Genomic DNA, 13,443 nt, shown 5'->3' with positions numbered 1-13,443 from the left:
TTGTCTCTAAGGTGACACGATGAACATTATTGTATTAGAGCGGTCTCCTCCTCCTCCTCCTCTTCCTCGCTTTACAGGGCACACAGCTCTCTGGCTCTCACTCCATCCTGCCTGTCTCAGCTCTCCAGCACAGCCAGACAGCACTCTCTCTCGCACACCTTGCCCTCTCCCCTCTCTACCTGCCTGCCTGCCAGCCTCTCTGCATTCCCTTCCCCACTAACCTCTCTCTCCCTCCCTTCTTTTCTGCCACTTGGATCAACCTCTCTAGTGAACGCTGGGCTTTCTCCCCCTGCTTTTCCCATTCCCATTTCTTCTATTTTTTATTTGGTTTTCCTTTCATTTTCTTCTTGAGCCTGGCACTGCTTGGGGCACGCAGGGAGGGCTTAGCTGGCCAGGCAGGGGTAAAAGTGGGAACAGAAGAGGGCATCTTTACCATGGCAGAGGGGGGGCAAGTTAGGGAACCAGGCAAGGAAAAGCTGAAGCTTGGGGGGAGGCGGGGGTCCTGCTTCCCTGAGGTGGGCGAGGAGATGGACGTGATACCTGGCACCTCCGGGGGCAGAAGATGCACAGACCCCGCAATCAGTGTCCATGGAGCAGCAGAGACCCTTCTGCCTCTGTATATGAAGAAGCAGCTGTCCTACCGGTAAGTGAGCGCCTCAGGGGGTCAATAAAGCTTTACTTGTGATTATACATTACATATGTGCTCTGCATACTATATACCAGGGACATGTATGTAGCTACAAGTACCAGCATTCTCTGACAGCTTTAATCTTTTATGGTGAAAAAATTGCACTGTAGGTAAAACAAAAAACATGGGGAATTGTGCTCCGAATTGCACTTTGCACATTGCTCTGCCAGATATAAGAGTTAATGCAGAATTGGGGGATCGGTGGGAATTGCATCGAGTGTGAAATGCAAACACAGAAGGTGTAGAACCTACCCAGATACAGAGCTTTGCTTCCCTGCTCCTGGGCTGCTCTCCTCCCCATGGTCAAATTTTAAGCTCTCTTCTTGTAAGTCCCGGAGGGCAGATTTCTACCAATGTTTTGGCAAACATTGCTCTGTCTGAATAGGGACAATCTCAAGGGCAGCTATGGAATAGGGAGGCAAACACAGATTCTTCACAGTGGCCATCTCTTCATTGCTGTCATATCCTTTGAATTAAGTAAAGGCCAAGTAAAGCGCCAAGGACATATAAGCTATTACTACAATCAACAGTCACAACGTTAACCCCCAGTTAACCTGGAGGGCAATAAAAGTTGACTTATTGGCCCAAAAAAAATGGCTTATTGGGGTTGCAGAAAATTGGGAAGTTCTGTACAGAAGTGTCACCATAGGCCCTGCTGTATAATTCGGTTATTGTCCCCTTTGGTCAAACAGTCAGATCAAACCTATGGCTAAAGAAGCAGATCTAAATATTTTTGGCCAGTTTTACTTGCCCTTTATTTGTAAAACACACATAGGTACATTTAACAGGGATATAAACCCAGCCATGATGCTGTCCCACTGCGCCCCCTAGTTTTGCTATAGAAGTTGCTGAAAAACATAATTATAGATGCAAGAAAGTTCACCAATGAGAATTCTACTGATTCTACTTCATTATGGATGCAGAAGAACTGCCCAATTAGAATGCTGATTCCCAGCACTGTGTCAGGCCCCTTGCTGGTACCTTACATATAGAGATAATGATGGCATTTTCCCCTCATTATATGGCACAGGAATCAGACATGGGGATAAGGGCAGACTTGTTCAGTGCTGGGAAACTGGGTTTAATGCTCCCAACTCCAATTGCAGGAACAGAGAACATGGAGCCGGATTTATACAGATCAGCTGGGATTCTCATTGGGGGATTTTTTTTCATTTTAAAGCAGTCGCTGGCTTTGGGGATTTGGGGAAAAGTTTTATTGTGCAATATTGCTTTAAGAATACAGCCCTGATGTTGCTGGACTACAGCTCCCAGCATGCCTCACCCTTCATTATATGTTACATTATTCTGGGATTTGTAGTCCAGCAACAACTGAGTAAAGTTTGGTTGAGCAGTGCAGCAGGGTTTATATCCCCTTTAGGCTCTTGGGCATCACTGACGCACAAAAACTGGTTTTAAAGGGCAATAAAAACCTGATGTCACGATTAAGAAAATACTAAGTGGCAAGCTGGGGAGGGGGGAACTCTCTTCACCCGATATATCTGCGTTTAACATGAAAACATCTGCCCTTTACTTACCCTTTGCTTACATGTAAATGTCACTGATTGCAGGTACTGAGAAAGCCATAAACTAAGAGGCTTGGGGTTATTTAGAGAAAACAATGCTTTGCTGTGACTTTTCAGCCAGGAAATGTCCCTTGCGGCTACACAATATTAATTTTATAAAGGTGACGTCTCCATCGGCGTGGGAACTGCATCTCTTCTCTTTCTTGTCGGCCTATGGGGATGCTGGGAATTTTGATCACACATTTAATCAAGTGATTCTTGTGCTGGGTTTTATTCACACTTCCATTTCATACTTTCCATACACTGGTGTCGCAGGCATGAGTGCCGCCATGTTGTTTTTATGCAGTATGCCAAGAGCATTAGTGAAGTGCAGGCCAGCCCGAAACCCATGGTACCCAGGGGTTGGGGGATTCAGGCCAGCACACACACACATCCTTTGTAGGTCATGGGGGGCAAAATCTGCCCTCCACATGTGGCGTCATTAAGCCCTCTTTGCCCCACCCCCTTCTGTGACAACAGGGATGGCATGGGTATATAAATACCAACCACTTGCTGGGTTGAGTTGGATGCAGTTAGGGTTGCCACCTCTGCCAGCTTTTTTTGCCAGGCAGGGGGCAGGCGGTGATGTCACAGGGTGGGGAGGAGGTGGGGCCGTGATGTCACGGGGCAGGGAAGAGGTGGAGCAGTGACATCACTGGACGGGGCTATGACACGAATTTTGTGATTGCCAATCGCCACGTCAATCTCAGTCCTGATTTAGAAAACCAGGCAGGAGGTTTTAACCTGGGCAGCCCTTCCCAAAACCGGCTGTAAAAACCGGACAGGTGGCAACCCTAGATGCAGTTTGGGATTGGGTGGGTTAGGTGTGGGTGTGGCCATTTGTAGGAGAAAAGTAAAACAATGTATGGCACAGGAACAAAATGGTGACGCTAGGGTCAGTCTCTATAGGGGCCACTTACCAACTGCAGGGCAGGGTGCAAATAGGGTTGCAACCAGGTCTGGACTGGAATTCAAAATAGGTCCTGGCTAGTGATAAGCGAATCTGTCCCGTTTGGCTTAGAAAATTTTTTGAAATGACAGGAAAATTTGTGAAATGGTGGAAAATCCGCAAAACGCGTTTGTCGCACAACTTTTTTTGTCACCCATGTGTTTTTTTTTGTCACCAATGTCTTTTTTATACGTGACCACAGCCAATTTGCCACATTTTCGCTGCAAATTTTTGCAGAAGTTTCGCGAAACAATTCGCCAATGGAGCAATGTGGAAATTTGCTGCAAAATCAATGACAGGCAAAAACAATTTGCTCATCACTAGAACTGGCATTGCAAATACAAAGAGGCCCAAACAGCTTCCCCATCAGCCCAATAAGGGTGAAGACATACAAAGCTACTTTGTAGCAACTACTTTTTCATGGCTACTAAACCCCAGAAAATCCCCTGCCATAGACAATACTGAGAATTGCCCCTTCTAAAACACACGTAGAGACAATTATCAGTAAATGATCAGCATTGTCTATTTTAGTAGCCGTGACAAGTAACTGCTACTAGTAGCTCTGTGTGTCTTCACCCTAAATAGTGAATGTCTGTGGCACCTTACAGCCCCCCTTGGCATTCCCAGTACCCAGAGGCACAAACAGCCCCCCCAGCCCAATAAATAGTGAGTGTCTGTGGCACCTTACAGCCCCCCTGTCATTCCCAGTACCCAGAGGCACAAACAGCCCCCCCCCAGCCCAATAAATAGTGACTGTCTGTGGCACCTTACAGCCCCCCTTGGCATTCCCAGTACCCAGAGGCACAAACAGCCCCCCCAGCCCAATAAATAGTGAGTGTCTGTGGCACCTTACAGCCCCCCTGTCATTCCCAGTACCCAGAGGCACAAACAGCCCCCCCCAGCCCAATAAATAGTGAGTGTCTGTGGCACCTTACAGCCCCCCTGTCATTCCCAGTACCCAGAGGCACAAACAGCCCCCCCCAGCCCAATAAATAGTGACTGTCTGTGGCACCTTACAGCCCCCCTGGCATTCCCAGTACCCAGAGGCACAAACAGCCCCCCAGCCCAATAAATAGTGACTGTCTGTGGCACCTTACAGCAGCCCCTCTGGCATTCCCAGTACCCAGAGGCACAAACAGCCCCCCAGCCCAATAAATAGTGACTGTCTGTGGCACCTTACAGCCCCCCTGGCATTCCCAGTACCCAGAGGCACAAACAGCCCCCCAGCCCAATAAATAGTGAGTGTCTGTGGCACCTTACAGCCCCCCTGGCATTCCCAGTACCCAGAGGCACAAACAGCCCCCCAGCCCAATAAATAGTGACTGTCTGTGGCACCTTACAGCCCCCCTGGCATTCCCAGTACCCAGAGGCACAAACAGCCCCCCCAGCCCAATAAATAGTGAGTGTCTGTGGCACCTTACAGCCCCCCTGGCATTCCCAGTACCCAGAGGCACAAACAGCCCCCCAGTAGCCCAATAAATAGTGAGTGTCTATGGCACCTTACAGCCCCCCTGGCATTCCCAGTACCCAGAGGCACAAACGGCCCCCCCAGCCCCAATAAATAGTGAGTGTCTGTGGCACCTTACAGCCCCCCCTGGCATTCCCAGTACCCAGAGGCAAAAACGGCCCCCCAGCCCAATAAATAGTGAGTGTCTGTGGCACCTTACAGCCCCCCTGGCATTCCCAGTACCCAGAGGCACAAACAGCCCCCCAGCCCAATAAATAGTGACTGTCTGTGGCACCTTACAGCCCCCCTGGCATTCCCAGTACCCAGAGGCACAAACAGCCCCCCAGCCCAATAAATAGTGAGTGTCTGTGGCACCTTACAGCCCCCCTGGCATTCCCAGTACCCAGAGGCAAAAACAGCCCCCCCAGCCCAATAAATAGTGAGTGTCTGTGGCACCTTACAGCAGCCCCTCTGGCATTCCCAGTACCCAGAGGCCCAAACAGCCCCCCCAGCCCAATAAATAGTGAGTGTCTGTGGCACCTTACAGCAGCCCCTCTGGCATTTGCCAGAATTCACCGATTGCCAGTCCCATCTTTTGGGATGTTCAATACTGGGTCTGTAAATGGGTGGTGGTGGGACAAGGACCCAGACTTGTAGGCAAAAATAAGAGGTACCTGCCTAGTGCCCCCCTCCATAGCACCCTAGGCATTTGCCTCTTCTGCCTACCCTGTCTCATTATCATGCACATTCATGCACCAACCAGATGTTTTGTTTCCAAAATTCATGCACTTACTGAGAGTACCCATAAAATAATGAGAAGGGAAGTGAATTAATATTTTATGAACATTAAAAGGATAAATGGATTAATATTTTATTGACAGAAGGAAAAGAAACGGACACTTAGTGCCTGAGAGATTCCTGCTCATTTCCATGACATGACTATATATATATATGTGGGATGTATCTGTTGCGCTGGATATTTATGGAGCCGGAGAGTGACCTTGGATATACCGGAGACAGATTGCGGGAGGAAAAGCCAGTAGTTCTGTACATTATGTCCCATGTTGAGTCACAGTTACAAACCAAAAGCCCAAGGGGAGAGGGGGCAGTTCAGGGAGCTGCTGTTTGCAGTTACCCACATTTAACTGAGAGGCTCCATTTGCTCTCCATTTGCACTGAGCTTTATTTCTCACATCCAATTGGCAGGGCAATGTAGCAGAAGAGAAATCGTCCAGACCCCTGCGCCACCCATGGAGGTGGTTTTTAAGGCAGGGAGTGCTGAATCCTATCACTGTCCTGTGCGGGAAGGTGTTGCTGGGGTCACAGTATCATTTTATAGTGGGACTCCCTGTTCTCTTTTGTGCGGGGGGGGGGGTGTTGTTTGGGTCACAGTATAACTGGATGCTGGGAGACACAGTGCTGCCCTTTGCTGGTGAGTTTATGGAAATGACACTGTTGTACTATTGCTAGGGGAGCTGCTGGGGTGGGTTCATATGGCAATTTTAGACTGTTAGTTACAGTGATGTTACTGGGGTCTCTGTACAATTGTATCCTGGGAGCCACAGTCCTGTCCTATGTAGTGGGATGTTACTGGGGTCCCTGTACAATTGTATCCTGGGAGTCACAGTGCTGTCCTATGTAGAGGGATGATACCTGGGGCCACTGTACCACATAGAGATGCCTGGGGCCACTGTACCACATAGAGATGCCTGGGGCCACTGTACCACATAGAGATGCCTGGGGCCACTGTACCACATAGAGATGCCTGGGGCCACAGTACCACATAGAGATGCCTGGGGCCACCGTACCACATAGAGATGCCTGGGGCCACTGTACCACATAGAGATGCCTGGGGCCACTGTACCACATAGAGATGCCTGGGGCCACTGTACCACATAGAGATGCCTGGGGTCACTGTGCCACAAAGAGATGCCTGGGGCCACTGTACCACATAGAGATGCCTGGGGCCACTGTACCACATAGAGATGCCTGGGGCCACTGTACCACATAGAGATGCCTGGGGCCACTGTACCACATAGAGATGCCTGGGGCCACTGTACCACATAGAGATGCTGGGGCCACTGTACCACATAGAGATGCCTGGGGCCACTGTACCACATAGAGATGCCTGGGGCCACTGTACCACATAGAGATGCCTGGGGCCACTGTACCACATAGAGATGCCTGGGGCCACTGTACCACATAGAGATGCCTGGGGCCACTGTACCACATAGAGATGCCTGGGGCCACTGTACCACATAGAGATGCCTGGGGCCACTGTACCACATAGAGATGCCTGGGGCCACTGTACCACATAGAGATGCCTGGGGCCACTGTACCACATAGAGACACGGGGGGCCGTTGTACCACCAGGGATGTGGGGCTAATTATCACTAAACTCTGCACTTATTTCAGTGATTTTGCTTAATCTGAAAACACTCATCGCTGAACAGTAACCGCACATCAGGCAATTACAAACCCCAAAGGACTTGAATATTCCCATTTCACATAACACTTGGCCCCTTGAATTATTAATGCAGTGGAATTGTTCTGCCGGCTGCAAACTGCTAATTATAAAGGTGACTCCTCTCTGCTAAACGGAATCATTAGAGGCCAGGAGTGGCGCCTTTCTGCGCAGTTCCACCGGCTCGCTATCTGAACGGCCTTTAGTTATTCCAGGACCCAAGGCATATCCATTGGCCAATGCTGGCAGCATTAAACATAAAATGTACAACTAGAGTAACCAGAGGAACCTACACAGACTTAGGGAGACCATACAAACTCCTTGCAGATAGTACCCTGCCTGGAATCAAACCCACAACCCCAGTGCTGCAAGGCAACAACGCTAACCAGATGTAGATAGATATCTATTAATGTCCCTTAATCAGCCTCTTGATTCTATGATGAGACTGTTTTAATGTTCTGGTTACAGAACAGTATCACTTAAGTGATAATGTGCCCCCTACTGTACATTCTAAGGATATTAGGAGTCACTGAATAGTGCTGTGACCATATAAAGGCACAAGGCTGCAGGCTGAGTTATACAGAGAACTCTGAGTATCACTCATGTATTATAATGGATAATGTACCCCCTACTGTAAATGATAAGGATATTAGCAGTCACTGAGGGGTTCTGTGCCCATATAAAGGCACAAGGCTGCAGGCTGAGTTATACAGGGAACTCTGAGTATCACTCATGTATTATAAGGGATAATGTACCCCCTACTGTAAATGATAAGGATATTAGCAGTCACTGAGGGGTTCTGTGCCCATATAAAGGCACAAGGCTGCAGGCTGAGTTATACAGGGAACTCTGAGTATCACTCATGTATTATAAGGGATAATGTACCCCCTACTGTAAATGATAAGGATACTAGAAGTCACTGAGGGGTTCTGTGCCCATATAAAGGCACAAGGCTGCAGGCTGAGTTATACAGGGAACTCTGAGTATCACTCATGTATTATAAGGGATAATGTACCCCCTACTGTAAATGATAAAGGATATTAGCAGTCACTGAGGGGTTCTGTGCCCATATAAAGGCACAAGGCTGCAGGCTGAGTTATACAGGGAACTCTGAGTATCACTCATGTATTATAAGGGATAATGTACCCCCTACTGTAAATGATAAGGATATTAGCAGTCACTGAGGGGTTCTGTGCCCATATAAAGGCACAAGGCTGCAGGCTGAGTTATACAGGGAACTCTGAGTATCACTCATGTATTATAAGGGATAATGTACCCCCTACTGTAAATGATAAGGATACTAGAAGTCACTGAGGGGTTCTGTGCCCATATAAAGGCACAAGGCTGCAGGCTGAGTTATACAGGGAACTCTGAGTATCACTCATGTATTATCAGGGATAATGTACCCCCTACTGTAAATGATAAGGATATTAGAAGTCACTGAGGGGTTCTGTGCCCATATAAAGGCACAAGGCTGCAGGCTGAGTTATACAGGGAACTCTGAGTATCACTCATGTATTATAAGGGATAATGTACCCCCTACTGTAAATGATAAGGATATTGTGAGGAATAATGTACCTCCTACAGCTAACTATAAGGCAGGGATCCCCAACCTTTCTTACCCTTGAGCCACATTCAAATGTAAAAAGACTTGGGGAGCAACACAGGCATAAAACATGTTCATGAGGGTTGCCAAATATCGGCTAATTGGTAGCCCCTATGTGCACTGGCAGCCTTAAGGAGGCACTGTTTGGCAGGACACCTGGTTTTTATGCAACCAAAACTTGCCAAGAATTTAAAACTAAGCACCTGCTTTGATCCACTGGGAGCAACATCCAAGGGGTTGGGGAGCAACATGTTGCCCCGAGTCACTGGTTGGGGATCACTGCTATAAGGATATCAGAAGCCATCAAAGACTTCCAAGACCAAACAAAGATACACAGTCACAAATGCACATGTTCTGCATGGTTCTTCTGCTGTTTAAATATCAGCCTAAGCACAGAAAAGATACTGCATAAAGGTTTGTAATTGGTCTCTTGGGTGGGGGCGAGTATGAGAGAGTGGGATTGTTCATATTCCGTGTTATTCCGCATCATTTCTATCCCCCCTGTGTCAAAAAAACTCCCTCTGGTGCTTGTGTTCCAGGCATCCTGCCACTCAGTGCCGACAGCTAATTAATGTGATGTTACAGTTGACACAAAATGTCAGCAAAACAGAGTAGTGTTTGTTACAGCTAACTTGGTGCCTGTTAGGGGAATGGATTTGTTTGGCACCGGTGAGGCTGGCAAGGTGGCACAGAGATAGAATTGGTACAGATGGCAAATCATGACAGTAGCCAGCAGCTTACATAGCAATCCTTCTGGATAGACTGTGGGGGCCACTGGATAGAACTGCCCTAGTGTGTGTGAATATGATTGGGACCTTTAGCTAAGCATCTTGCCTACTATACAAATTATCCCAGAATCACCCTACCCCCTGACACCAATGTGCCTTATTATACACCCTATCCCACAGTTCCAGCCTCTTCCCCTGAGACCAATGTGCCTTATTATACACCCTATCCCACAGTTCCAGCCTCTTCCCCTGAGACCAATGTGCCTTATTATACACCCTATCCCACAGTTCCAGCCTCTTCCCCTGAGACCAATGTGCCTTATTATACACCCCTATCCACAGTTCCAGCCTCTTCCCCTGAGACCAATGTGCCTTATTATACACCCTATCCCACAGTTCCAGCCTCTTCCCCTGAGACCAATGTGCCTTATTATACACCCTATCCCACAGTTCCAGCCTCTTCCCCTGACACCAATGTGCCTTATTATACACCCTATCCCACAGTTCCAGCCTCTTCCCCTGAGACCAATGTGCTTTATTATACACCCTATCCCACAGTTCCAGCCCCTGAAGTATTACAATTTAAACCAACTGCCCCAAACTGTATTCCCCTAAAAGCAGCTCTGAGTTTGCTCAGGATTGGCTGTATTTCTGTGCCTTGCCATGGGTTTCCTTATCTCGTATCCTGATTCAATCTGTCATTTATCAAGAGCAGTAATTAGCACAATATCCGCTGCACCAGAGAGACACTAGATGTTCCAAAGCACCAGCCATATGCTTGTATCTACAGATGGAGCCAGTGCTGCCCAGCCATTTGTCACAGTGTATCAGCCCCAGTAATCATGTTAGCCTTGCCAACAAACAGCAGTAACAGCTCAAGGTAACAACAGGGGCTTCAATAGTCCCCCAATAACATGAAATGAGAGTCAACAGAAATGTATCTCTTCCCAAGGTGATGCCCACCCTACAGCTGCACAAGTGAGGGGCCCCATAGGCACTTTATAGTTATGACAATGCAATGAATTGATGACCATCATACTGGTTAAAGGGGAACTCTACCCTACTAAAGCTTTATGAAAAGAAAACATAATTTCAAGCAATTTTAATGTAACCCCCTTAATGTAACCCCCTGTTCCCCTGCTGATCTGACTGACTAATTTTAGACTCAAACAAAATGTAACAGTAGTCGCCTGTCCTCAGCCTGCCTCCAGCCTGCCTCCTCCCAATCCCACAATTCCCTGCACATGTGATGTGAATTAGGAAAGGAACATCGCAGTGCAATGCATTGTGGGATATGTAGTTCCTGCATGCTGTCTGTAAGCTGTGGAGAAGTTGTTACAATTTGTAACATTAATGTTTTAGTCCCTCCTCCCCTGCCAGGATCTCAAATGATGCAGCAAGAGAAGAACTGTTTTGCAGCTGGATTTCAGCATAAAAATGGTATTTATTTATGAAGGAACAGATTACAGTGATAGGGATATTAGGGGGTTTCTGAGCTGTGTGGGGTTCTTAAACAAATTTTGGTTCGGAAGCCGGAGTTCCCCTTTAAACAACAGACTGGTTGATACCCCAGTAATGCTGGGGCATTTTATTGGAATACTTCTCCACCCAATACAATTGCACTAGACACTAGAACTAGACAAAGAGGCAGTAACAGGCGGGTTATTAAGGAGCAACATTGTGAAATCGGTCTCAACCCCCCCAGTCACAGGGGATAAAATCTCCAATGGGCAAAAAGGTGCTGTAAAAACCAAGTCATGGGGTAGCTGCAAAAAATGGGCATTTAATTTCAATGCATTTTGTGGATTTTTGCCGTTTCGCTATATTTCCAGCAAAGCCAAACAGGACAGATTTGTTCATCACTAATAGCAACCAATTAGACATTTCATTTATAACAACAGACCAATCAGTGATCCCTGTTGTGGGTTTTTGCACCTGAAGTAAACTCTGTATCATTTTTTCCATTACCCCCAGGGTTGGACTTGGCCAGTAGGACACCGGAACAATTCCCTGTGGGCCCCAACACCCATGGGCCCTGCCACCTCTGGCACAGAGGGGATCGTCTTGTTGGAGGCCTGAACTTGTCTCCCCTCATCCATTCTTCCACTAACCCTTTAAATGGGTGGTTCACCTTTATATATATATATATATATATATAAATATAAACCCTGCTGCACAGCACTGCTCAACCAAACTTTACTCAGTTGTTGCTGGACTACAAATCCCAGAATAATGTAACATATAATGAAGGTAGAGGCATGCTGGGAGCTGTAGTCCAGCAACATCAGGGCTGTATTCTTAAAGCAATATTGCCCAATAAAACTTTTCCCAAATCCCCACAGCCAGCGACTGCTTTAAAATGCGAAAAATCCTCCAATGAGAATCCCAGCTGATCTGTATAAATCCGGCTCCATGTTCTCTGTTCCTGCAATTGGAGTTGGGAGCATTAAACCCAGTTTCCCAGCACTGAACAAGTCTGCCCTTATCCCCATGTCTGATTCCTGTGCCATATAATGAGGGGAAAATGCCATCATTATCTCTATATGTAAGGTACCAGCAAGGGGCCTGACACAGTGCTGGGAATCAGCATTCTCATTGGTCACTTCTTCTGCATTTATAATGAAGTTTTTTATCAGTAGAATTCTCATTGGTGAATTTTCTTGCATCTATAATGATGTATTTTGGCAGCTTCTATAGCAAAACTAGGGGGCGCAGTGGGACAGCATCATGGCTGGGTTTACAACATCTTTAAATTAACTTTTAGTATGTTATAGAATGGCCAATTTTAAGCAACTTTTCAATTGGTCAGTAACCCCACCAGCCAAAAAACCATTGCTCTATTAGGCATCATTTTTTTGTTATTGTTACTTTTTATTACATATTTTTCAATTCCAGTCCTCTCCTATTTATATACCAGGCACTCATTCAAACTTCTCTCTGGTTGCTAAGATAGTTTGAACCCTACCAACCAGATAAATGCTAAAATTCCAAACTGGAGAGCTGCTGAACAAAAAGTGAAATAATTGAAAAAAACATAATTAATACATAATGAAGACCAATTGCAAATTGGTCAAATAATAAATAATGAAGGCTACTTAGAAATTGTCTTAGAATATCACTTTCTATATCACACTAAAAGTTAACTGAAAGGTGAACGACCCCTTTAACCTGCTCTCCAGTTCTGCGCTTTATACCCAGCCCTGTACCCAAGATGTTATTTAACCCTGCTCCCCTCCTCGCTCTCTAATACTGCCAATCAGCCTGCTCTCAAAGGGATCCTGCTAATTAATTATGTTTGTCAAGCAGCTAAATATAAATCTCGATTCTGTGTGGCTGACATGTCTTCTAAAGATCAACAGGGGGAAAGGAGCACATTCTGTTCCCAATTAGTAAGGCAAGAGAAACCAGAAGCTGCTAAGGGACGTGGATGGATGGGGTTTTTACTGCAGAATCTGTACAGACTGTGCTGGTAGCGGTCATTATGTGTGAAGCACAGTGAGGTCCAACATAATGATAGGTCGTCTGTCTTGTCCCAGTTTCTTAAATGAAATGCCCTAACCTAAAAACGAATTAAATTTAGAGCTAAAACATTTTTTGCATTTTTCACTCTGTCTTGGATGTCACAAATGATTCCTATTGTGTTTCAAAAGGTTACAGATATATAGGAATGTTGGTATAACTATCACCCTGCTATTCAGGTACCTAGTAAAGCAAACACTCACCAAAACTGGCTTTCGACTGGGCCCCCTTAGTTCATAATGAGGTTAAAGATATATAAAAACATTGGGGTAACAGTCACCCTGCTATAGTTCCAGGGGTACCCAGGGCACAAATAAGCACTCACCCCAAATCCCCCCCCTAACTGGCCTTCAGGCTGGGCCCCCTTAGCCCATAACAAGGTTACAGATATATAGAAACATTGGGGTAACAGTCACCCTGCTATAGTTCCAGGGGTACCCAGGGCACAAATAAGCACTCACCCCAAATCCCCCCCTAACT

General features: G+C 46.6%; 1 protein-coding gene across 1 annotated transcript in view; it reads left to right on the top strand.

Moving 5' to 3' along the window:
- The first annotated feature begins 419 nt into the window (after positions 1–419).
- dgkz (diacylglycerol kinase, zeta) overlaps positions 420–13,443 on the top strand; it is a 100,583-nt gene continuing 87,559 nt past the window's right edge. Inside the window, exon 1 of the mRNA XM_004913382.3 lies at positions 420–643. Coding sequence (XP_004913439.2) covers positions 435–643 — 209 coding nt within the window. The 5' untranslated portion in view covers positions 420–434. The remainder of the gene's footprint in view (positions 644–13,443) is intronic.

Source organism: Xenopus tropicalis, chromosome 4 (genome assembly GCF_000004195.4).
Source record: "Xenopus tropicalis strain Nigerian chromosome 4, UCB_Xtro_10.0, whole genome shotgun sequence".
Taxonomy (NCBI): Eukaryota; Metazoa; Chordata; class Amphibia; order Anura; family Pipidae; genus Xenopus; species Xenopus tropicalis.
Note: the sequence above shows the minus strand (reverse complement) of the source record. Positions and strands in the feature narration are given on the sequence as shown.